The 25,387-nt window shown below is 34.7% G+C and overlaps 1 protein-coding gene across 1 annotated transcript in view; it reads left to right on the top strand.

The window, feature by feature from the left end:
* The window catches only part of LOC134279208 (vacuolar protein sorting-associated protein 16 homolog), a gene marked incomplete at its 5' end in the record, with an annotated part of 131,782 nt that overhangs the window by 44,355 nt on the left and 62,040 nt on the right, over nucleotides 1–25,387 (top strand). The window contains 2 exons of the mRNA XM_062761559.1: nucleotides 16,096–16,240; nucleotides 21,915–22,049. Coding sequence (XP_062617543.1) covers nucleotides 16,096–16,240; nucleotides 21,915–22,049 — 280 coding nt within the window. The remainder of the gene's footprint in view (nucleotides 1–16,095; nucleotides 16,241–21,914; nucleotides 22,050–25,387) is intronic.

Below are 25,387 nucleotides of genomic sequence, written 5' to 3'. Positions count from 1 at the left end.
CTGTGTAATTCTATGAAAAAACTTTGGTCGGCCATTGTGGCCCCGCCCTATCCCCGGGGGTCATGATTTGAACAAACATGAATCTACACAACCTGAGGATGTTTCCATATGAATATAATCAATTATGGCTTTGCTGTTCTTGAGAAGAAGATTTTTAAAGAATTTTCCTCTATATTTCTATGTAAAACTTTGGTCGGCCATTTTGGCCCCGCCCTACCCCTGGGGGTCATGATTTGAACAAATTGAATCTACACTACCTGAGGATGCTTCCATATAAATATGATCAACTATGGCTTTGTCATTCTTGAGAAGAAGATTTTTAAAGAATTTTCCTATATATTTCTATGTAAAACTTTGGTCGGCCATTGTGGCCCCGCCCTACCCCCGAGGGTCATGATTTGAACAAACTTGAATCTACACTACCTGAGGATGCTTCCATATAAATATGATGAATTATGGTTTTGTCATTCTTTAGGAGAGGATTTTTAAAGAATTTTTCTATATATTTCTATGTAAAACTTTGGTCGGCCATTTTGGCTCCATTGTACCCCCGGGGGTCATGATTTGAACAAACTTGAATCTACACTACCTGAGGATGTTTCCCCATAAGTTTCATCTTTCCTGGCACAGTGGTTCTTAAGAAGATTTTTAAAACATCCCACCAACTTTTCCTTAATTCCTAATTATCTCCCCTTGAATGAGGGCATGGCCCTTCATTTGAACAAACTTGAATCCCCTTCATCCAAGGATACTTTGTGGCAAGTTTGGTTGAAATTGGCCCAGCGGTTCTTGGGGGTAGGGCGGGGCCACAATGGCCAACCAAAGTTTTGAATAGAAATATATAGGAAAATTCTTTAAAAATCTTCTTCTCAAGAATGACAAAGCCATAATTGATCATATTTATATGGAAGCATCCTCAGGTAGTGTAGATTCAAGTATGTTCAAATCATGACCCCTGGGGGTAGGGCAGGGCCAAAATGGCCGACCAAAGTTTTACATAGAAATATATAGGAAAATTCTTTAAACATCTTCTTCTCAAGTTTTACAAAGCCATAATTGATCATATTTATATGGAAGCATCCTCAGGTAGTGAAGATTCAAGTCTGTTCAAATCATGACCTCCGGGGGTAGGGCGGGGCCACCAAAGTGTCCTACCAAAGTTTTGCATAGAAATATATAGGAAAATTCTTTTAAAAATCTTCTCAAGAATAGAAAAGCTATAATTGATCATATTTATAATGAAGCATGTAGAGTGAAGTTTGTTCAAATCATGACCCCCGGGGGTAGGGCGGGGCCACAAAGGCAGATCAAGGTTTTACATAGACATATATTGGAAAATTCTTTAAAAATCATCTTCTCAAGAATAACGAAGTAATGATTGGTCATGGGACTACTTTTAGATTTAAACTTTTCAATAATAAACCAATTTCTCCTTTTTCCTAGCCACAGTGCTCAGGTGAGCGATGTGGCTCCTGGGCCTCTTGTTTTCTTGTCAGATAACAAATGAGAGGAGCGAATTCAGCAAACACAGCATTTCATTTCCAGAAATCTGCTTAGCATTTCCAACATTTTTTATGCCCCGCCATGAATATGGCCGGGGCATAAAGTGTTTGTCTTGTCTGTCTACCGTCCTTCTGTCCTTCCGTCCTTCCATCTATCCTGTCACACTTTGTGTTTAGCTCTGTTCAAAGCTAAGTTTCAAAGAAACTGTCCAAGATATTTTCATCAAACTTCATATGATGGTAGATATTGATGAGAGCTCTGCAAGTGCATCAACATTTTTTGACCTTAATTTTTCCTTTGACTTTGACCTCACTTTTCTTAAATTAGTGTTTAACTCAGTTTTAAACATACCATTCAAGATGGTGTAATCAAACTTCATACATTGATACATACTGATGAGAGCTATTAAACTGCACCAACATTTATGTCCTTGACCTTTACTTCGACCTTGACCTCACTTATTTTTAGCTCACCTGAGCCGAAGGCTGAAATGAGCTTTTCTGATCAAAATTTGTCCGTTGTCTGTCGTCGTCATTGTTGTTGTTTTCGTCGTCGTTGTTGTCATTAACTTTTCATATTTTCATCTTCTTCTCAAGAACCACTGGGCCAATTTCAACCAAACTTGGTACAAAGTATCCTTGGGTAAAGGGGATTCAAGTTTTTTCAAATGAAGGGCCACGCCCTTTTCCAAGGGGAGATGATTATGAATTAGAGAAAAATGAATGGCATTTTTAAAAAATCTTCTTCTCAAGAACCACTGTGCAAGGAAAGATGAAACTCATGTGGAATCATCCTCAGGTAGTGTAGATTAAAATTTGTTCAAATCATGACCCCCAGGGCTAGAGTGGGGCCAAAATGGCTGATCAAAGTTTTACATAGGAACATGTAGGAAAAATCTTTAAAAATCTTCTTCTCAAGAACAACTGGGCCAGGAAAGATGAAACTCATGTGAAATCATCCTCAGGTAGTATAGATTCAAGTTTGTTCAAATCATGACCTCCGGGGCTAGGGTGGGGCCAAAATGGCCGACCAAAGTTTTACATAGGAATGTTTAGGAAAAATCTTTTCCTCAAGAACAACTGGGCCAGGAAAGATGAAACTCAGGTGGAATCATCCTCAGGTAGTGTAGATCCAAGTTTGTTCAAATCATGACCCCTCGGGGCTAGGGTGGGGCCAAAATGGCCGATCAAATTTTTACATAGGAATATATAGGAAAAATCTTTAAAAATCTTCTTCTCAAGAACAACTGGGCAAGGAAAGATGAAACTCATGTGGAATCATCCTCAGGTAGTGTAGATCCAAGTTTGTTCAAATCATGATCCACCCCCCCCCCCCCCCCCCCCCCCCCCCCCCCCCCCCCCCCCCCCCCCCCCCCCCGGGCTAGGGTGGGGCCAAAATGGCCGATCAAAGTTTTACTTAGGAATATATAGAAAAAATCTTTAAAAATCTTCTTCTCAAGAACCACTGGGCTAGGAAAGATGAAACTCATGTGAAATCATCCTCAGGTAGTGTAGATTCAAATTTTTCCAAATCATGACCCCTGGGGCTAGGGTGTGGCCAAAATGGCTGATCAAAGTTTTACATAGGAATATATATAGGAAAAACTTTTAAAAATCTTCTTCTCAAGAACCATTGAGACAGGAAAGATGAAACTCATGTAAAATTATCCTCAGGTAACGTAGATTCAAGTTTGTTCAAATCATGACCCCTGGGGCTAGGGTGGGGCCAAAAAAGCCGACCAAAGTTTTACATAGGAATATATAGGGAAACCTTTTAAAATCTTCTTTTCAAGTACTTCAAAGCCATGATTAGTGATATTTATATGGAATCATCCTCAGGTGGATTAGATTCTAGTTCGTTCAAATCATGACCCCCTGGGGGGTTAAATTCAAGACCCCCCCTTCCCCACCTCAGTAATAAGCTTTCAGTTCTGTGCTGTTTCCTAGTCGATGTCCTCAGGTGAGCGCTGTGGCCCTGGGCCTTTTGTTAATTAGGGCCCCACTTGGCGGGCGCCCTATAGTGATCAGTCTGTCCGTCCATCCGTCCGGCTGTCTGTCCGTCCGTCTGTCCGTCAGAGATCTCTTGTCCAGAGCATATCTTCTCTCTCCTTGGCCCAATCTGGCTCATACTTCACCCACAGAGTGCCTTTGGGTAACCGGTGTGCAGTGACTTTGAACCATGTTTCTAGGTCAAAGGTCAAGGTCATAGCAGAATTTTATGAAAAATCCTTGTCCGGAGCATATCTTCTCTCTCCTTGGCCCAATCTGGCTCATACTTCACCCACAGAGTGGCTTTGGGTAACTGGTGTGCAGTGACCTTGAACCATGTTTCTAGGTCAAAGGTCAAGGTCATAGCAGAATTTTTATGAAAAATCCTTGTCCGGAGCATATCTTCTCTCTCTTTGGCCCAATCTGGCTCATACTTCACCTACAGAGTGCCTTTTGGTAACCAATGTGCAGTGACCTTGAACCATGTTTCTAGGTCAAAGGTCAAGGTCATAGCAGAATTTTATGAAAAATCCTTGTCCAGAGCATATCCTCTCTCTCCTTGGCCCAGTCTGGCTCATACTTCACCCACAGAGTTCCACTGGTCAATGGATATTCAGTGACCTCGGTCGAAGTTTCTAGGTCATGGTCAGAATTAGCCTCTCTGTTTAAAATCTTTGTGTGGTGCATAATTTTTCCCTTTAATTCCAGTAAATTTATATAACTGGGGATACAACATAACTTCTATATATATCTGTAAATTCACAATATCCGTAAAGTCGTACCAAATGACTTTTACTGTATTACACAAGTGTTCCTCTTCAAAATAAACCCTTTTAAACTACCTTTAACTTTCAAAGGTCAAGGTCATAGCAGAATTTTATGAAAAATCCTTGTCGGGAGCATATCTTCTCTCTCTTTGGCCCAATCTGGCTCATACTTCACCCACAGAGTGCCTTTGGGTAACCGGTGTGCAGTAACCTTGAACCATGTTTCTAGGTCAAAGGTCAAGGTCATAGCAGAATTTTATGAAAAATCCTTGTCGGGAGCATATCTTCTCTCTCTTTGGCCCAATCTGGCTCATACTTCACCCACAGAGTGCCTTTGGGTAACCAATGTGCATTGACCTTGAACCATGTTTCTAGGTCAAAGGTCAAGGTCATAGCAGAATTTTATGAAAAATCCTTGTCAGGAGCATATCTTCTCTCTCCTTTGCCCAACCTGGCTCATACTTCACCCACAGAGTTCCATTGGTCAATGGATATGCAGTGACCTTGGTCGAAATTTCTAGGTCATGGTCAGAATTAGCCTTTCTGTTTAAAATCTTTTTGTGGTGCATAATTTTTTCCCTTTAATTCCAGTAAATTTATATAACTGGGGAAACAACATAACTTCTATATATATCTGTAAATTCACAATATCCGTGAAGTCGTACCAAATGACTTTTACTGTATTACCAAAGTGTTCCTCTTCAAAATAAACCCTTTTAAACTACCTTACATTTTCAAGTTCATTGTTGAAAGCGGGGCCCTTTGAGATGGCCACCATCTCAATGATATCTAGTTGTGTTTTGCTCAGTTTTGAAGATACAATTCAAGATATTTTTATCAAACTTCATACGCTGTTACATATTGATGAGAGCAATTCAACTGCATCATCATTTTTGACCTTGACCTTTCCTTTGACCTTGAACTCACTTTTCTCAAATCAGTGTCAAACTTCATATGCCGATACATACTGATGTAAGCAATTCAACTGCATCAACAATTTTTACCTTGACCTTTCATTTGTTCTTGACCTCATTTTATCCATTTGTGTGTAAGTCAGTTTTAATAAAAGAAATCATTCTAGAAATTTTTATCAAACTTCATATGTTGATACATATTAATAAGAGATGTGCAACTGCATCAACATTTTTGACCTTGACCTTTTCTTTGACCTTGACCTCACATTTCCCAAATCAGTGTCAAACTCCATATGCTGATACATACTGATGTAAGCAATTCAACTGCATCAACAATTTTGACCTTGAACTCACTTTTATCAAATTGTATTTAAGTCAGTTTTAATTAAAGACATCATTCTAGATATTTATGCCCCGCCATTAATATGGCAGGGGCATATAGTGTTTGTCATGTCCATCTTCCATCCTTCCCTCGTTCTTTCCTTCCATCCTTCCATCTGTCCATCCATCACACTTTGCGTTTAGCTCTGTTCAAAGCTAAGTTTCAAAGAAACTATCCAAGATATTTTCATCAAACTTCATATGCTGATATTGATGAGAGCTATACAACTGCATCAACATTTTTGGACCTTGACCTTTCCTTTGACCTTTTCCTTACTTATCTTAGTGTTTCGCTTAGTTTTAAAGATACCATTCAAGATATTTTTATCAAACTTAATATGCTGATACATAATTGATGAGAGCAATTCAACTGCGTCAACATATTCGACCTTGACTTTTCCTCTGACCTTGACCTCACTTTTCTTAAGTTAGTGTTTAGCCCAGTTTTAAACATACCATTCAAGATGGTGTTATCAAACTTCACCTGTTGATACATACTGATGAGATCTATTCAATTGCATCAACATTTTTGACCTTGACCTTTACTTTGACCTCACTTATCTTTAATTAGGGTTTTGCATAGTTTTAAAGATACCACTCAAGATATTTTTATCAAACTTCATATGCTGTTTCATATTGATGATAGCAATTCAACTGCATCAACATTTTGGACCTTGACCTTTCCTTTGACCTTGACCTCACTTTCCTTAAATCAGTGTCGAACTTCATATGATGCTGATACATACTGATGTAAGCAATTCAACTGCATCAACAATTTTGACCTTGATCTTGATTTCACTTTTATCAAATTGTGTTTAAAGTCAGTTTTAATTAAGGTTGGTCATAATTATATGGAAGCATTCCTCTGTTAAATAAATGTAGAATTATGTTTGTTCAAATCATGACCTCTCGGGAGTAGGATGGGGGTACATTGGGGATCAAAACTTTACATAGGAATACATATGAAAAATTTTCCTCACAGGAACAACAAAGCCATGGTTGGTCATAGATACCACTGCCATTATGTGTCATATTAATTCAAAAGCATCCTTAGGAAGTGCAGATTTAAGTTTGTTCAAATACCCCCCCCCCCTCCTTCCTCCTCTGAACCCAATTTTATATATTTTTTAAACTTTTCAATACTAAACTGATTTTTGCTTTTACCTAGCCAGTTGCTCAGATGAGCAATGTTGCCCTTGGGCCTCTTGTCTTTCGTATTTTCACACTTGGATTTACACCTTTGGTGAAAATTCAGGGATCAGTTTGTTGCTATTGAGCTACTCGCTTTCACAGGGGATCTGATTGGAACAAATCAGAAGTCCGTATTTAAATTATAGATAGTTTTGAATTTCTTAAATGGCAGAACTTTAATGTAACATTATAATTAGGGATATCAAAATATTAGTTTTCCTTAGTCGAACATTGGATTGCATTATTCGAACGATAGTCGACTATTCGGAGCATTTTTTTTATAGCACAGTGTTTCTGAAAGCTTATTAATTTAAATAAATTGGAAAATTGAAAAAAAAAATGGAAATGGGGAATCGTAAACACACACTATCCACACCTCCGATGAAAATGTTAAATACTCTTTGTTCATTAATGATTGCCCAAGCTATATATCAAAATGTCTTTTATGTAAGATTATTGTGTTAATATTCATCGAACTTTAAAACTTCACGGCTATGCAAATATTGTGTGTTCCCAAGCATTTGAAATTCCTAGAGTTTATAAATATAAATGGTAGAAGTCAATTAAATAATTTTCGTAGTCCAGTATATAACGTCGCATAATTTACTAGGTACAATAACAAAAAAGTCAGTGATTGAGAAATAATTATCCGGTATGTAATTACTGTATTTTCCATATGTACAATGTAGAAAACTATATACTGTGACTGTGTTTGAGCTCTTATTCGTCTGAGGACATCCACTATACAGCTGTATAGTTTGGGGAAGGACCCTTTTTCAATTTTGAGATGAAAATTTCATTATCACCACCCTTTTCTTGCATTTATTTAATATTCGAATGTTGTTTCATTATGCGATCGTCGGTACATTCGACTGACAGTCGAAAAGTCGACTATTCGTTGACATCCATAATTATAATACTGATTTAATTTTTTTTTTTTGAAAAATTAAGTGTAGGCACAAGCATTAATTAAGTGCCTAATGGTACTTATTCAGGTATCAGGTATACACCACTGCATATGTCAATTTTCTTTTCAATATACCTTATCAAATGAAAATGAATTCTGCTTTGGATAAGCGAAAGGCTCAAGTGAGGTTTTCTGGTCAAAATTTGTCTGTTGTCTGTCGTCGGCGTTGTCGTTGTTGTCGTCGTAAACTTTTCACATTTTCATCTGATGAAGAACCACTGGGCCAATTTCAACCAAACATGCCAAACTTGCTCCATTAGATACGCAACTGAGTTAAGGCTAAATATAGGCATTTCTATGCAAATGAGCTACAGACCCTGAGAAGTGCTACTACATACCCCACACGCACGCTGTATGAACGGTACACGAACGCTACGAGGTTTGTACGAAACGCTGCACGGTTTACACGAAACGCTACACGGTTTGCACGAAATGCTGCACGATTTACACGAAACGCTTTGCATGAAAGGCTGCATGGTTTACACGAAAAGCTGCACGAAATGCTTTGTACACATTTCTAACAAGCTTTGTACACGATTCTCACAGGTTTTAGCCTCAGTTTGGATTTTCTACTCGGAATCTCTCGGACATTATTTATGGTTTTGTTATTAAAATATTAATTGCATTTAAATCTCTCACTACTTGTTTAACAGCTGTTTAAATCAAAATTTAGTAAATAGCAGTAATATATAAACCGATAGAAATACTGTAGAAGTACTTTTTTCTGTGTGGTATTAATTTACGCTATGTACATGGTCACAAATTTTCAGCGGAAATTTGTCCAAGCGTACTTAATATAAATGTAAGGTATATAGTGACAATCTAGAAAATCCACGTTATATTCTACCCGTAGATAAAACAGAAATTGAGTTTTCACAGAATTATGACCCCGTGGAAAAAAGTACGTCTACAGTATATTCAATACTCTGACAGTTGTAATTAATTAATTGATAATTGTTGATAAATAATTTTGTATTTATTTATTCAGTTGTATAGAGATAAAATGCCGATATCATGGTGTACATGTACGTATAATGCATTTTATTTGCAGGCTGAATCACTGCATTATAAAATATTATTTTTATATATTTGTCATTCACTACAATATGTTTCTTGCATTTAAATATATTTACACGTATTAATATTAAACAAAAATTTAATTTCTTACTTCATGTAGCTACAACTCATTTGTTGATTTTGAATGACAGTCATTGATTAAATTGCGTTTGGTCTCCGTAAGCAGGTTACTTTTCTTGTTTTTTATTCAATAATAAATTTTGTCTATATAATTCATCCGACAAACGGCTTATTTAGGATCTGTTTTTTTATTGCAAAATGTACATGTATATTACGTCAGTAAAATTGCATAACAGATTTAGTCGAGTTATCATTTCAGTTAATACAATGTAGATCTAAAGTTACACATTCAGATATATTTGAAAAAAACTTCAATATCCTAAATAAAGAGCTCTGTTCACTTTATGCATAAAATGGCCCTGTAGATATACAAATTGATTGATCAATGCTTGATTTTCCATTTTGAAGCATTAAAATATAATAGAGACTTGGTGCTTTCATATCCTATTTAAATTTTTCTCCTAAAGGTCCAGGTCTTGGAGAATTGGCTTTACGAAATTGCAATGTTCTTGAAATTTTAGGTAAACAGGTATAATTGAGTACTTTCAGTGAAGAAAAATAATATGCATGAGCACACTCTCTGATCTAAAAAATAAAGCATGTCTTTTAATCCTCAGGAACAGTTCTATCATTTACTAGTTGCATATTTTAGATCAGAGGTTGCGCTCCATATTAAATATTGAATAATAGCTTTAAAAATTGGCCGCTTTTGTAGACTTTTTCAGAATATAAGGAAATTGACGCATTTTGTGACGTCATAATGCATTGACTAGCCAGAAAATTATGTCATTTTTGATAGATATGCAGTCACCAAAGATCTAAGCAAATATTCAATGCATTGTTAACTAAAACTATGCAGTTTCAGTTTTTCAGAAATTCACAGGGCCAAATAAGGCAAAAGTGAACCTTGTTCTTTAAAAAAAATGATTTTTAAAACAAATAATATACAATGATACATGATTTACTTCTGAACTTTTAAATATTATTTTCATGAAAAGGCTAGCAAATCAGTTCTACATGATTGTACATGTATATACTTTTTTTCTTTTTTTACTACATGTATTTACGGCTAGAAATTCAGATTTGCTAATAAAAGATTAAATCCATGGATATAAGTTGTACCCATTAAATAATAATCAAACTATCTATTTCATTTCATAGAAAATTTCTCAGGTATCATAAAGCATATCATATATATTATATATGTCATATTTTCTCATACTTGTAGTTAAATGGTTTGAAGTCAATGTATATTTTATACACCTCCCAACCCTTTATACTCATCTCTACAAGTGATAAACTTGCTTGATTAATATTATTTGTTATATTGCTGAAAATTCATTTCTAGCGACTTTATTGCCTGTAGAGACAACTTTAAATGGTTGAAAGGTGGATAAAATATACATATTGGCTACAGAATATGTCTAGAATTAGGGAGTGAAAGGTAGTTGATTGACCAATGCTTGAAAGTGGAGAAATTCTCCCCAAAAGCGTGCAAAAAATATTGCGTCGTAATTTGCTCCTTTTTTGCATTACAGGAGGTCAAAGACAAATATATAAAACCATAACACTACAGATCTGCAGCTACCAGGGACCAATCTATACTACTATACTATATATATAGTATCTTGGTAGTCTATAATGTCTTTTCATTTCAATCAATGTACTTTAAAACACTTTTAAACATTTCAATCAATACTTAGTACACACAACTAATGCCAAAGAAAAGACCCGTCATATCTGATGAATTGACGTATTCTCCATCATAAAATAATCATGAGAATCCATGTTGTTGTTGTTTACTGCTACACAGCGGAAACACGTATTAGTCTTGATTAATCAACTCATACCGTAATGAGTCTTGTAAATGCGAGATTTTGTATTAAATCATTGTTTCAAAGTTTTTCAAATTATAAATTTCATGTCAGTATATGTTTAATTGTATTTTATATTAAGAATATATTTTAAAGCAAACAGCAATAAAATTTGATTTTTTTACGTAGACCTTTAGGAATCAAACTTTTTTTTATCAACAATGAACTTATTGCACGTTGCATAAATAAACAAAAATACTACATTTATCTAAAGGTGTAAAGATATAATTATTGTTATTTTAAACCAATTATTTTTTATAAAGCATCTATTTAAACAAGAGATGTTTGTGAAACACTTATGCCCCCTCCCCCCCAAATTGGATTTTTTCTAAGTCCAATAGGGCATAATTCTGTCTAAAATGGTGCGATCCTACCCAAAACATAACTTGACCTAGATATTCAGCTGAAAAATCTGTATACTAATTTTCATTTCAATATGTTCAACCTCGGCAAAGAAAATGAATGGAAACTGCAATTAAGTGGAATTTTCTAAGTCCAAGGGGCATAACGCTAACAAAATGGGTGCGATCGTACCCAAAACAGAACTTGATCTAGATATTCAGCTGAAAAATCTGTATACTAAATTTTTTTTCAATATGAAAAGAAAATGAACGGAAACTACAAATAAGATGAATTTTTCTAAGTTGAAAGGACATAACTCTAACAAAAAAGATGCGATCGTACCCAAAACAGAAATTGACCTAGATATTTATCTGATATATCTGTAAACTAAATTTCATTTCAATAAGTGCAACTTCTGCAAAGAAAATGAACGGAAACTGCAAATAAGTGGAAATTTTCTAAGTCCAAGGGGCATAACTCTAAGAAAAATGGTGCGATCGTACCCAAAACAGAACTTGCCCTAGATATTCAGCTCATAAATCTGTATACCAAATTTCATTTCAATATGTGCAACCTCTGCAAAGAAAATGAACAGAAATTGTAAATAAATGGAATTTTCCAAGTCCAAGGGGCATACTCTGTCAAAAATGGTGCAATGGTACCCAAAACAGAACTTGACCTAGATATTAACCTGATATACCTGTATACCAAATTTCATTTCAGTATGTGCAAGGGTTGTGAAGAAAATGAACGGAAACTAAATGGACCAACAGACCGACGGACAGCAGCAAAGCAATATGCCCTACCTTCTTCGAAGGGGGGCATAATAAAAATATTTGATTAAATATAATAGTACTAAACATGTTCCCAATGAGGCGCAACGAAAACGACCTTGACGTTAAATATTGACTACACTCGAATTTTCTACAAAATATTATGAGGAGGTTCAAAATTCAAACTATGGTAATTCAGAAAATACCAAAAATAAAGAGACCAGTGAAGGATTGTTATAAAATGCAAATTTTCTCCAGTTTTACCAGCTGTATTTTGTTTTCCCTATTTCAAAACAGAAATAAAGGTAAAACTGTGTTTAACTTAAATATTACGAATAAAACCCAGAAAAACCACATGCGTGGAAGAAAAGTCTTGTTTTTGCAAAATATTTAAAAGTAAAAGCAATAATTTTTTCAAAAGCAGAGAAAATATCCTTTTTAGCTCACCTGAGCCGAAGGCTCAAGTGAGCTTTTCTGATCACATTTTGTCCGTCGTCCGTCCGTCTGTCTGTCCGTCTGTCCGTCTGTAAACTTTTCACATTTTCGACTTCTTCTCAAGAACCACTGGGCCAATTTTGACCAAACTTGGTACAAAGCATCCTTGGGTGAAGGGGAATTTAAATTGTTAAAATGAAGGGACATATCCCCTCGCAAGGGGAGATAATCAAGAAAAGACAAAAATAGGGTTGGGTCATTAAAAAATCTTCTTCTCAAGAACCACTGGGCCAGTAAAGCTGAAACTTATGTGGAAGCATCCTGGGGTAGTGTAGATTCTAAATTGTTCAAATCATGACCCCCGGGGGAAGGGCAGGGCCACAATAGGGTATCAAAGTTTTACATGGAAATATATTTGAAAAATCTTTGAAAATCTTCTTCTCAAGAACCACTGGGCCAGAAAAGCTGAAACTTATGTGGAAGCATCCTGGTATAATGTAGATTCCAAATTGTTCAAATAATGACCCCCGGGGGAAGGGCGGGGCCACAATGGGGAATCAAAGTTTTACATAGAAATATAGAGGAAAAATCTTTGAAAATCTTCTTCTCAAGAACCATTGGGCCAGAAAAGCTGAAACTTATGTGGAAGCATCCTGGTATAATGTAGATTTTAAATTGTTCAAATAATGACCCCCGGGGGAAGGGTGGGGCCTCAATAGGGCATCAAAGTTTTATATAGAAATAGATAGGAAAAATCTTTGAAAATCTTCTTCTCAAGAACCACTGGGCCAGAAAAGCTGAAACTTATGTGGAAGCATCCTGGTGTAGTGTAGATTCTAAATTGTTCAAATCATGACCCCCGGGGGAAGGGCGGGGCCACAATAGGGTATCAAAGTTTTACATAGAAATATAGAGGAAAAATCTTTATCTTCTCAAGAACCACTGGGCCAGAAAAGCTGAAACTTATGTGGAAGCATCCTGGTATAATGTAGATTCTAAATTGTTTAAATAATGACCCCCGGGGGAAGGGCGGGGCCACAATGGGGAATCAAAGTTTTATATAGAAATATATTTGAAAAATCTTTGAAAATCTTCTTCTCAAGAACTACTGGGCCAGAAAAAGTGAAGCTTATGTGGAAGCATTCTGGGGTAGTGTAGATTATAAATTGTAGGAATCATGACCCCCGGGGGAAGGGCGGGGCCATTATTGGGAATTGGAAAATTGCGTCATTTTCAAAAAGTCATGAATGTCTTCAAAACGTAAAATCTATTCATTACCTATTAATAAGGCTCGAATTTTTACAGGGTCTGAAAGTAGAGGAAATTTCTTAAAAGATGATATATAGTTTATATACCTTAATGCTATTATTAAAAAGATATGGAGGTCCTGTTATCGCGTTGTCGTGTTTTAACGCGCTATCGGTCATATTGACCGATGCGGTATAGAAGGGGTTAAATGTAAAGACAAGAGCAGGTATCTTTCTGCTTAAAGTAAATAATATGTGTAGATGTATGAATACTGGTATATATTACCTTCTTTGAGAAAACAAATATTTAAAAGCCGTGATAGCATTGATAGTATATTGAACTTATTGCCCTTAAAATTGTTGTATACATGTACATTATTTACAGTGTATACATATATAATTAATTTGAACACATTTTCTTTAAAAGAAAAAAAACAAACAAACGTATTATACATTACCATGTAATTATTCGGAGCGGGGGGTATACTGTTTTACCCTTGTGTGTCTGTGTGTCCGTCTGTCTGTGTGTCCGTGTGCTGTCCGTAACAAATTTTCGTCGCAGTTTTCTCAGCAACTACTCATCGTAGATGCTTGAAATTTTAATGCAATCTTCTCTTAGGCATGCCATATGGTGGGATATATTTTCGCTCAAATCCAATGTCAACTTCCTGTTTGTCTGTGCATCTGTCCGTTTCATACATAACAAATCTACGTCGCAGTTTTCTCATTAGCTATTTATAGCGGATGCTTGAAATTTTATTACACTCTTTGTTGAGGCATGCCATATGATAGGATTAATTTTGATATGAATCTGATGTCAACTTCATATTTTTCTGTGCATCTGCCTGTAATTGAACTTGTGTATATTAACATGATAGTGCTTATATTTACATCAGAGCGGGGGTATTACTAGTGAGCATTGGCTCACAGATTTCTTGTTTCATTTAGCTGTTCCCATTTTTTAACTCCTAAAATACCACAAGAATAACTAATAAATTAAAATGCTAACACAATTTGACATCCTGACCAATCGATAGCCAAATTAAAAATGAAATCGACTTCTGAATGAATCTTACACATTTCTTACATGATTCTTGCACGAAAAGTTGCACCTTTCTCACACAGATCTTGCACGAAAGTCTCACCTTTCTCACACGCTTCTCGCACGCTCGCTACATGGTTTTCACGAAACACTGCATGGTTTACACGAAACGCTACACGGTTTGCACGAAACGCTGCACAGTTTACACGAAACGCTATATGGTTTGCACGAAACGGAAAGCGCACGAAAGTTGCATGCTTTTTTGGGGTAGTAGCACGTCTCAGGGTATGTAATAAAAATGCGTAAGTTGTATATTTTATGTACAGAGAAAGTTCAAATTGATTTTTTCTTTTACATATTTAGTAGCCACAGCATCTTAAAGCAAGAGCATTTTATAACGTCGTAGTATGACATCATTGTTCTTTCCCATTCAAGGTAATAAAACACATCAATAAAACAACATTAGCACAAAGACATATCCTACTTAATTCAAAATAAATAATGTATAATGTTAAGGAAAATATTCTTAAAATAAATAAAATTACTTCACAAATCCTATGCACTTTCTCAATCAATAAAAATTTTAGGAAAATTACACTGGAATGTGAATTTTTACCCTGTTTTAACTTAAAACTGCATGAATAGTAACTAAACAATTGCAGTGTCAACATTTGTGCAGCAATGTCTTAAATCCTTGGAATATGCTGCGTCTCTTCATACCATTTTCTGTAAAACAAAGTAGGGTATGCCCTTGTGCTGAATAAATTTTGTTGTAATTTCTTGTAAACTTGTGTAGACATGTACAGATTGATGATGTCATAATATGACATCATATTGTTTACTGGCTATTGCATGTCTTGGGTACCAAGAGTGTATTAGAAAACAAGTCTTAATTAACATTTTCTGTGCGGTATTTATAGCAATTATGGTTTAAAAAAAAAATATTTTGCATACAAGCCTCCATATATGGCTTTAACTCACTTGCTTAAATAGAATTCAAGTTTGTTCAAATGAAGGGCCATGCCCTCTTCCAAGGGGAGATAATTATGAATAAGTGAAAAATTAATGGCATTTTAGCTCACCTGAGACGAAGGCTCAAGTGAGTTATTCTGATCGAAATTTGTCCCTTGTCTGTCATTGTAAAGAATTTGATTAAATCAAGGTAACACAGGTAAACTCTACCTGACCCCTTATAGGTTCTCTTAATTGAGTGTGATAATTAAATAGTTGTTTTAGGGAGTAGACGTTCAGAGAATAAATCGCTAAGTAAATCATCATATTTTGCTTGCTTTTTTGGCAACAAAGCTTCATCTGTCAGTAAATATTTCATTTATAAATATAGTTTATACTTCAGTGGATCCTTTACATTTGTTACATTATACTCAGGTGACCGTTAAGGTCCTTGCTTCTTGTGTCATTAAATATCTTAAAGTGTTTAATGTTTCTTAGTTCTAAACTACATTTGATCAATTGATTGTACAATTGAACAAATATACAGTGATTGAGCATTATTTTTTTACTTAACCAGTTAAAGGTTACAGCATTTGACGATGCCAATTTTGATAGATCGACTGGTGCTCAGGAAATTGTTTTATTATGCAGTAAAAATCTGTCAGTATCTGAAAATACCAGATGGAGAGGGTGCTAGTAGAATATTGGCCCACTGGGCTTGCTACAAGGTATAAAAAAAATTATTAAATAGTTTTAGCTCACCTATAAAACAAAGGTTCATGTGAGTGCCTCTGACCAAAATTTGTCCTTTGTATGTCATTGTTGTTGTAAACTATCAACTACTGGGTCATTTGAACCAAATAATTTTCCCCAAACAAAGTTTGGGAACAAATTGTTTTTTTCTTTTTTCGCTCTATTGGTCAGAGACCACTATCAGAAGTCCAATTTTTCAACTTTTTTGTTTTTCAATATTTTTCTTTGATATTAGTAAGCTCAATATAGACTCTTTTGAGATGTTAAATATGTAATTTGTTTTAGAATTAAACATGCCTATCTTGAGATATTCGCATTTTAAAATTTGAAGCGGTGGTCCCAAATAGCGTAATGGTCAGTGCGTTGGATACGGGTTAATCTCCTATGTATCTGTATTTTTTTTTTTACACTTTTTAGCTCAATTGTGTTTTTTTTCAGAATCAGACAGAAGACCTCTCCTCTCATTGTTTTCAATGAGATCATTTCTAGTTATTATTTTTTCCATACATCAAATTTTGTGCACATGATTTCTCAAAGACTAATGGGTGGATTTTCATGAAATTTAACAGGAACAATGTGTTGTTATCTGAAGTTATTTAATCCAAGAGATTTTTTGGTAATTCGCTTCCCATACATGCCAACTTTCCCGATTTAGGCGGGATCCTCCCGATTTCACCCTTTCATCCCACCTACCCGATCAGGAGAGAAAAATTGCCCTAATTTCCCGATTTGAAAACAATCACCTTAAAATTTCAGATTTTAAAAGTTGCCCTGCTGCTGAATTTTGACAATTGTGATAACAATATCAGACTTGTTTATTCAAAGCACACAGATAGGTTTCATTGTTTATTTAACCAGGTGTTAATTAGGCCTATAGCCACAGGAAATCACTTCACGCTTGAACACACGCAGTTGTTCAGGTACAAGTAGCTTATAGCTTAATTGGGGCAATTAGGGGATTATCTTGTCAGTTTTAAGGGGTATGCAGGGTGAAACACATAGATTAACGTGATAACTATTAGTCATTTTTTATTAAAAACATAAGTTAAAGACAATAAAATACTAATCAAACCATAAAATCGGAATCCAAAGAGATCTTTTTTTGAAAACAAAAGTAGAAAACTACAAAGCATAGCTGCTGATTTTATCTACCTATAGTGAAAAATATTGCAAAGTTTGCCAGTTAAAATATTATGAAAAAATTCAGATGAAACAATCAAGTGTATGTCAGTTAGAATTTCTTTTCCCTCCCTTCTCCCAAAAGTAATATTGTATGTTAGGTATGTGCATGACTTAAGGTAAAGATCTAGTAAATAACTTGAGACTACTTTTTGGTGCTAGATCCATTATGACGTCATAATCAAATTCAGCTGTCTTTTTCCAGTACTTTACGACATTAGCAGAATTATGTAGAAAATAAGGTATTTTCATGTCATTCAATTTGAAATCATATGAAAAGTAAACCAGATACCCATATTAAATTTGATATTGATTTAAAGAAGAGGCCATAAACATACTAATTACCGTTTTCTGAGAGACTGTAGGCAATCTGGATACATTTCCTTTGTCGAATATGAGAAAAACTCCTATATTCATGACTGGTCTTCTTAATTTTTCATTGAAAATGACAGTTTAAAATACAGTTTTTCATCTTGTTTATCTACAAATTATACCCCGAAACACCTTATTTGACCAAGCTGAAGTTGTAAAGCATCAATAAAGAAATTTATTTCTCAAGTTTGATAAATCTGTAGGCACCTTTCATTTACTAGATCTTGACCTTAAGGAAATACGAGGGCTGTTTGGAAATTATTGAGACAATTACATTTACTCCATAAAGGACGGAGATAATTTCAGGAAAATTCATCAGCATTTTATAAAGAACGAATGAAACATTTATGCAAAATTTCTAATTCCTATGATAATAAGAAAAGTTTCAGTGAAATAATAAACATGCATATGTCTATCGACCCGGAGCAGCATCACTATGTCATTTTAACGTCACGTCAACCAGGGACGGTTTCGCATGTAAAACGATCGGGAAGCGTTTAATCTTGTTCCTTCTTTGCTATTACATATAAAAGTACAAAAATCAAACAGTCTCTTTTCCTAAATTATTCCTTAAAAATGTATGCTGTTGCTACTCGAGTGTAATATTTTCATATTTGGGAAAAGATGACTTAAAATCATGCAGTGCTGATTTATGCAACGCGGGTCAACGATACTGATACCGTAACGATATTTATACCGTACGTAATAACTGAGGGTCTTCCGGAGCTTTTGATGTCACTCTGGTTGAATTAATTTTTAAAAAAATGTATACCAATTAATCAAAAAACACTAACGCATTATTTTTTTACCCGTAGTTATTATTTTAACAGGTCGTTGTGTCTGGAAAAGAGTTCTACATGGCGCTACACAAAATTTTAGGTATGTTCGCTGCTCCGCCCTTGACGTCAAAATCCATTTTTTCGTTCTTAGCAGATTTCTCAACTGCGTTAATTTTTTTATGATCTCTGAATTCCTGATCAAAATTCTATCAAAGTTGCACAACATGAATTTGAATTAAAGCTGAAAAATTATACACATATTAAACAGAATTATTTTCGACCTTATTATGGGTCCACGTAGAGTTAGAACGTTGTTGTTACATATTTTCAATATCTGATTTCGAGACTGCTCCGGATACTCCTACTGATGACGCATTTATATACCATTGTACAGAAAATATTTAACAAATGTAAAATATTTTTTGCTTTTATTAATTCTCAATGTATGTCAAGCGTACATGCAAATTTTCACCGAAATACGTTAATTAGAAAGCAAAATATACACAATGTCTCAATAATTTTCGAACAGCCCTCGTACCCACATGGCACCATCAAGCCTGACAAATTTAATGACTGCATGTAAAAAAAAAAAATAATTCTCTTTTAGTTAGGTGGTATAAATTTCTGTAAATTCAATATCTTATTAGAATTTCTAATTAATTTAAATATAAAAAAAAAAAAAGCTCAGAAATGTTTCCAGAAACATGACTTTACAGTATCAAAACCTCATTTTTTTTTTTTTTTCAGCCTTTGAAAAAAAAATGGTTAAAAATTGTGCAATTTTCATTTTTTCACTAAGTTATGTGTCCTGGTAGAAAAAAAAGTTTACATATGTAACTAAATACCCCTTCTTTAGTGAGAGAGGCACCTATTTTAGCAAAAATATTTCAATTTTGGAAAGAAAACATTTTTTGTGTTAAATTAATTCCTAAGTTGTATTGATAAGTGATATCAATATTATAAATTTTAAAAAGATCATTTCATAATCATTTAATTTCATGACAAAATGTCGTGAATTTAAAGCTTTGAAAATTGTCATCACGCGCTAAATCCCCCATGGGAATTTTCAAAAGTTGGCATGTTTGGCTTCCGGTGCCAAGTTACGGGATATTTCCTGAATTTAAAATGACATTTTGTCCACAAATAACCTCAAGAACGGTAAAAGAAATCAATTTGAAACTTTCAGGGATTATAGGTTGTGATAACTTCTTTCCAGGACGTGACTTCTTGTTCATCATCAGTACTTCTGTTAGTTAGGAGATGCGAATTTAAAAATGCGAATTTTTAAACTTTTTTGTTTTTCAATATTTAGCTCACCTGAGCCAAAGGCAAAAATAAATTTAAGCATTATACGAGGGTTGTCCAAAAATTGTGCAGACTTGTTGCACAGAAAAAATATTTGACGACATAATCCGGCAAAATGTCACACAATAATATAAAAGAATCTTTACTTATATGGTCTTCAAAATTTCATATAAAAATGTTGCAAATTGATATCAATTTTGGTTGATTTATCAGGATATATTATCAAGTCACAGAACAGCAAAATCTCCGACGTCAAGGGCATTCTAAAAATAATATGATCTTTCATTTTCTCAACATTTTCCTAAGAGCTCCTGTACAATTTGACCTACGAAATCTACTCAACATTCATAGACGATTTCTTGTCAAGCTTAAACTCTATAAAACAAGTGAAGCATATTCTTTTTTTCTTTTAAAACTAAAAACTGCAGGTACTTATAGGAGAAAGTGTGACATTGGTCACTCTCAATCCCGTTCTTTACAGTCTGTATAAAGTTTTTGTCGATAATCTTCTTCCCATCTTCTCACATACATGTTAACCTATTATGATGAAAAAGAGGGAGATTCAGACCTCAAAAGCGGTAGCATTGCGCGCGTGTTGTTTAACGCTTGGATTATCGATATCTTTCATGTAATATAAATGTATATTATAAGCCTTAAATGAAATCAGGTACCTACACTAATTAATCTTAAATATCAACAGCAAAGAAGAAGACAGAAACACCTTAAGTTTGACATAAATTGTACAAATTCAAATATTTTTCATGCTCATCATTTTGCTTGGATTGGCTGCTTTACTTAGCCTTTTGAAGAGTGATCTTTGCTGAAATAGCCTAGAAGCAATAATTCTGAATGTTCATTCAGTTTTTAAACAAAACAAATGATGGCTTGGTTTAATCTAGATCTAAAACAAGTTCGTATCTTTCGTTATATAAGTCAGATTTCCCGTTTTAAAACGAAAGTAGAGATGTGCCACATGACTTGGTCAATCGAGTGATTTCTATTGACTTTATTGATAAAGTTGTGAGCTTCTGTGCTTTTAAAGACGATGTCAAATGTTTTCATCTAATTCTTAAAAGCTGTATCTCCTTTTTCATGGCAGGGATGTTGATTAATTTATCGTAACCAATGTAATCACTGGTAGTCTTATGTTGTTGTCGTTGTCAAATCCGTGCTTGAAATCTATGTACAAAAAAAGCGTTTGTATGATTCCGAGTCAAATCACGCGATATCTAGCAAGATTTTATGAGAGTGGCTTCAAAAATGGATACCCAAGCGGACCAAAAATACTTTAGACGCAGCTTTTGTAGAAAAGCGGTAGATTTCTGAATTAAATCGGTAGGCGGGAGATGGAGTGAAAAAGCGGTAGACTCCCGCCTAAATCGGGAGAGTTAACATGTATGCCTCTCATATAGCCTTTTTACAGAGGTCTAATGGTCTAAAATTCCAATTTGCCATTTGTAAACAAAGCCACAAAAACCCTATTTTATTACATGTTTTATTATGCATATTTTGGATCTATGTTGGTGATATCTAGAGCATTACATATAATTTAACAAAAGTGTGGTGCTCCATCAGTTCAGAAGACGTCATTTTCACAATCGTTTTCAAAGGAATCGCTTCGGAGAAAAATCATAACATTTCTGTTAGTTCTTCAAATATCACGACAGAAATCTAAATACATAATAATAGAACAATATAAAGAAACAATTGAGAAAATTATTGAAAAATATCACGTATTATAGAAAAATGAGTTAAATTTTGGATTCCGCATGCTTTTGTTTCAAATTTTTTTGTCATGCTCTGTATCTCTCCATCAGCAATTTCAACACAGCGATAATTTTAGGTGAATTTTTTCAAAATGCAGAAATTTTGCCCAAAATTTATTGGAATCTTTAAGATGCATATATCTGTGAAATTTCATATGACGTCTGTAAGAGTAAATAATAGCAGAGTCCGTGTAATTTTTGACCAGCCCTTGTACTTCTACTGTTTTAATGTCTGGTTAACTGAACAGGTGCAGCAAAAGACAGAGGATGATGAGGCTATAGCTAGAGCTATTAACCAAAAGCTTGGAGATACCCCAGGAATCTCATATTCTGATATTGCTAGCCATGCCCTAGAGGTTGGGCGCACAGACCTTGCTATAAGGGTAGGTGAAATTTAAGAGCCCTCTGATATTAATGTCCAGCCATGAAAATTGCTGGTCCATTTAGAGTTTATGTTAGAGTTTGTCATGTCTGTCTCCTGTCATTCTGTTCTTCCACCCTGCTCTTGTTTAGCGCAGTTCAAAGCTAAGTTTTAAAAAACTATGAAATATATTTTTATCAGATTTCCTATGCTGATAAATATTGATTCAACTGGATCCAACTTTTTTTTACCTTGACCTTGACTTCACTTTTCTTAAAATAGAAACCGTTCACGATAGCTCAGTCGGTAGAGCGCTCGCTCCGTGATCGGGAGGTTGTGAGTTCGTATCTTGGCTGCGACTGGCCCAGTCGATAAAATGGGTAGCAACTGTTCCTTCGCCATGTGCTCAGCACTTTGAAGTGAAAGTTGCGGGTCCTTCAGATGAGACCTAAAAAACCAAGGCCCCGTGTCAGCGGCAGGCATTGGCACGATAAAGATCCCTCACTGCTCAATGGCCCTGAGTGTCGAGTAAAGGTCAAAATTTGAAGCCCTTCACCGGCATACCGTGACGTCTCCATATGAGTGAAAAATTCTTGAGAGGGACGTTAAACAATATACAATCAATCTTAAATTAGAGTTAGCTTGGTTTAATGAAATTATTGAAGATGGTGTAATCAAACCTCATACGCTGATATATACTAATGTAAGCTATTCAACTGAATAAACATTTTTGACCTTGACATTTCCATTGACCTTGACCTAACTTTTCTAATATTAGTTTTTATTCAATTTAAAATAAATATTTATCAAACTTCATTGCTTATACATACTGATGAGTCAAGGTATTTAACCGCATCATAATTTTTAGGTCACCTGAGTAACTCAGATGACCTATTGCTGTTTTCGTCTGTCATCATGTGTGCTTGCCTCGTGCATAAACTATTCACATTTTTGACTTCTTCTCAAGAAACAATTAGGCCAATTTCAACCAAACTTGCCACAAAGTGACCATGGGAAAGGGATATTCAAGTTTCTTGAAATGAAAAATTAATGGCATCTTTTGAAAATGTTCTTCTCAAGAACCACTGGGCCAAGAAAGATGAAACTTGTGTGGAAACCATCTTCGTTGGCCAAGGGTTTCCGATCCGATACCTACTCTACTTGTAGAGTAGGCATCGGATCGGAAACCCTTGGCTAGTGAAGATGTGTGGAAACATTCTCAGGTAGTTTCTAGACCAAAGTTTGTTCAAATCATGGCCCCTGGGGTAAAATGGACGATCAAAGTTTTACATAAGATTATAATTATATGAAAACTCATTAAAATTCATCTTCTTAAGAACAACAAAGCCTTGAAGCATTCTCAGGAAGTGTATATTTAAATTTGTTAAAATCATGACCCTTGGGATTATGGCTGGGCCACAATGGATGATAAAAGTGTGACATAGAAAAACTCAAAGTTAGACATAGGAAAACTCTTTAAAAATCATCTCCAAAATCACATTGCCAATAAAAATGAAACTTAGGCCAGCATTTTTTTATTTTTAGGTTTACGAACATCAGAATGAAAAAGTCCCGTAGGAGGAGGAAATAAAAATAAAAATAAAATTATTTTTGGGATACATTATCGACTTTTCTACATTAATTTTTGCTTCTTTTTTATGCTTTCCTAACAGGCTCCTTGCAACTGAACACATAAGAGTTACAAAGGGGAAAATAAAACCTTTGTTTATTTCATCATCTACCAGTTGGGGCCAGTGATATAAGTCTTGTAATGCTGGACAAAAAAAAGAAAGATTTTTTTTAAAATTATTTTCTAAAACTCTTTCAATATATATCTTCATTTTTGTTTTTAATATGTGTTAGGTGAAAGTGTTGAAATTGTTCTAAAATATACTTAACTTGAGACCTAAAATAATAATTCCTTTCATAAAACAGACAGGCAGTACTGGGGAGTAGGATAGAATTTTTTTTCAATCAATTGTAAAATAACTTTTCTGGCTGACACAAACGATACTACATGCCTGTATATATTTGATTATACTTGTTTATTTTTTAATTAGTTGAAATATTTTATTTCTCTAGGCTATTGTTTATTTCTTCCTCAAATGAACTTAACTTCTCTGATAGTTTTATTCATTACATCTGCTGCATAAACTACCCTTTTCTGAAGAATGATACAAGACTGTAAGCTATAACAGAGACCTAAACAATGTCTCTGATAATAGCTACCATGGGCAGTTTTAAACCTGTGGGAGGAAAATAATTTACAGACAGATGACACTTTTGAATATGGATACGTATTTATCTCGCCAAAATGTCATCGTGCAACAAAGTCGTCAATTTTATTTGTTCTCAGAACGGGTGAAACGTTTTGAATGGCACTCCTATGGATAAATATTTACATTAAACCAACCTTTAGTGCTGCTATGGACTTTACAAATCTACATTCATTACCCGCCATCATGCATTTAAAACCGGAAGTATGAGTTCGTAAATTTGAAATCATCTCCACTCAAATTTGACATCGGAAAGAAAAAATTCTGTTTTTCTCAATTTTATTTTTTTTCTGAAAATTCAAAAACTTGAAAACCTAAAAATAAAAAAATGCTGGCCTTATATAGAAACATCCTCAAGTAGTGTTGATTCAAGTTTGTTCAAATGATGACCCCCAGGGGTAGAGCGGGGCCACAGTGGACAATCAAGTTTTACATAGGAAAACTTTAAAAATCTTCTCCAGAACCACTAGGCCAAGAAAGATGAACATTATATGGAAACATCCTCAGGTAGTATAGATTCAATTTTGTTCAAATGATGACTCTCGGGGTAGGATGGGGCCACAATGGATAATTAATGTTTTTACATAGGAATACATAGGAAAATTCTTTTAAAATCTTCTTCTTCAGTACCACTAGGCCAAGAAAGATGTAACTTTTGTGCAAACATCCTCAAGTAGTGAAGATTCAAATTTGTTTATACGAGGGTTGATCCAAAAGTAATGTCACAACTTCTATAAAATTGCTACTAGTAAATCAAGAAAATTATACTTGATGGAAGCTATATTGATTTCAAATCAGTCCTGAAAAATTCAAATTAAAATGATCTATACTTTTCAAAATATCGAATTATATACAAAGTGCGATTATGGTAGTTGCCATGCCTTAATAACGTCATAAGACGGATAACTTCAACGCTTCCCCCTTCGTCTCATCAAAAAAAAAAATTGAGATTCACAAACACATTCGCATATTTTACTTTCTTTGAGAATTATTGGCATCAATTGTACACTCACTTTGTCTATGATTTAGTCCTCTATCTTTGAACAGTACCATAAGACAAACTTAAAGTTTCTTATAGTCGTAT

Source organism: Saccostrea cucullata, unplaced genomic scaffold, assembly GCF_032062105.1.
Source record: "Saccostrea cucullata isolate Sc308-1 unplaced genomic scaffold, CSIRO_AGI_Scuc_v1 ctg1959, whole genome shotgun sequence".
NCBI classification, from domain to species: domain Eukaryota; kingdom Metazoa; phylum Mollusca; class Bivalvia; order Ostreida; family Ostreidae; genus Saccostrea; species Saccostrea cuccullata.
The sequence above is the reverse complement of the archived record's forward strand: the minus strand, read 5'-3'. Positions and strand labels throughout refer to the sequence as shown.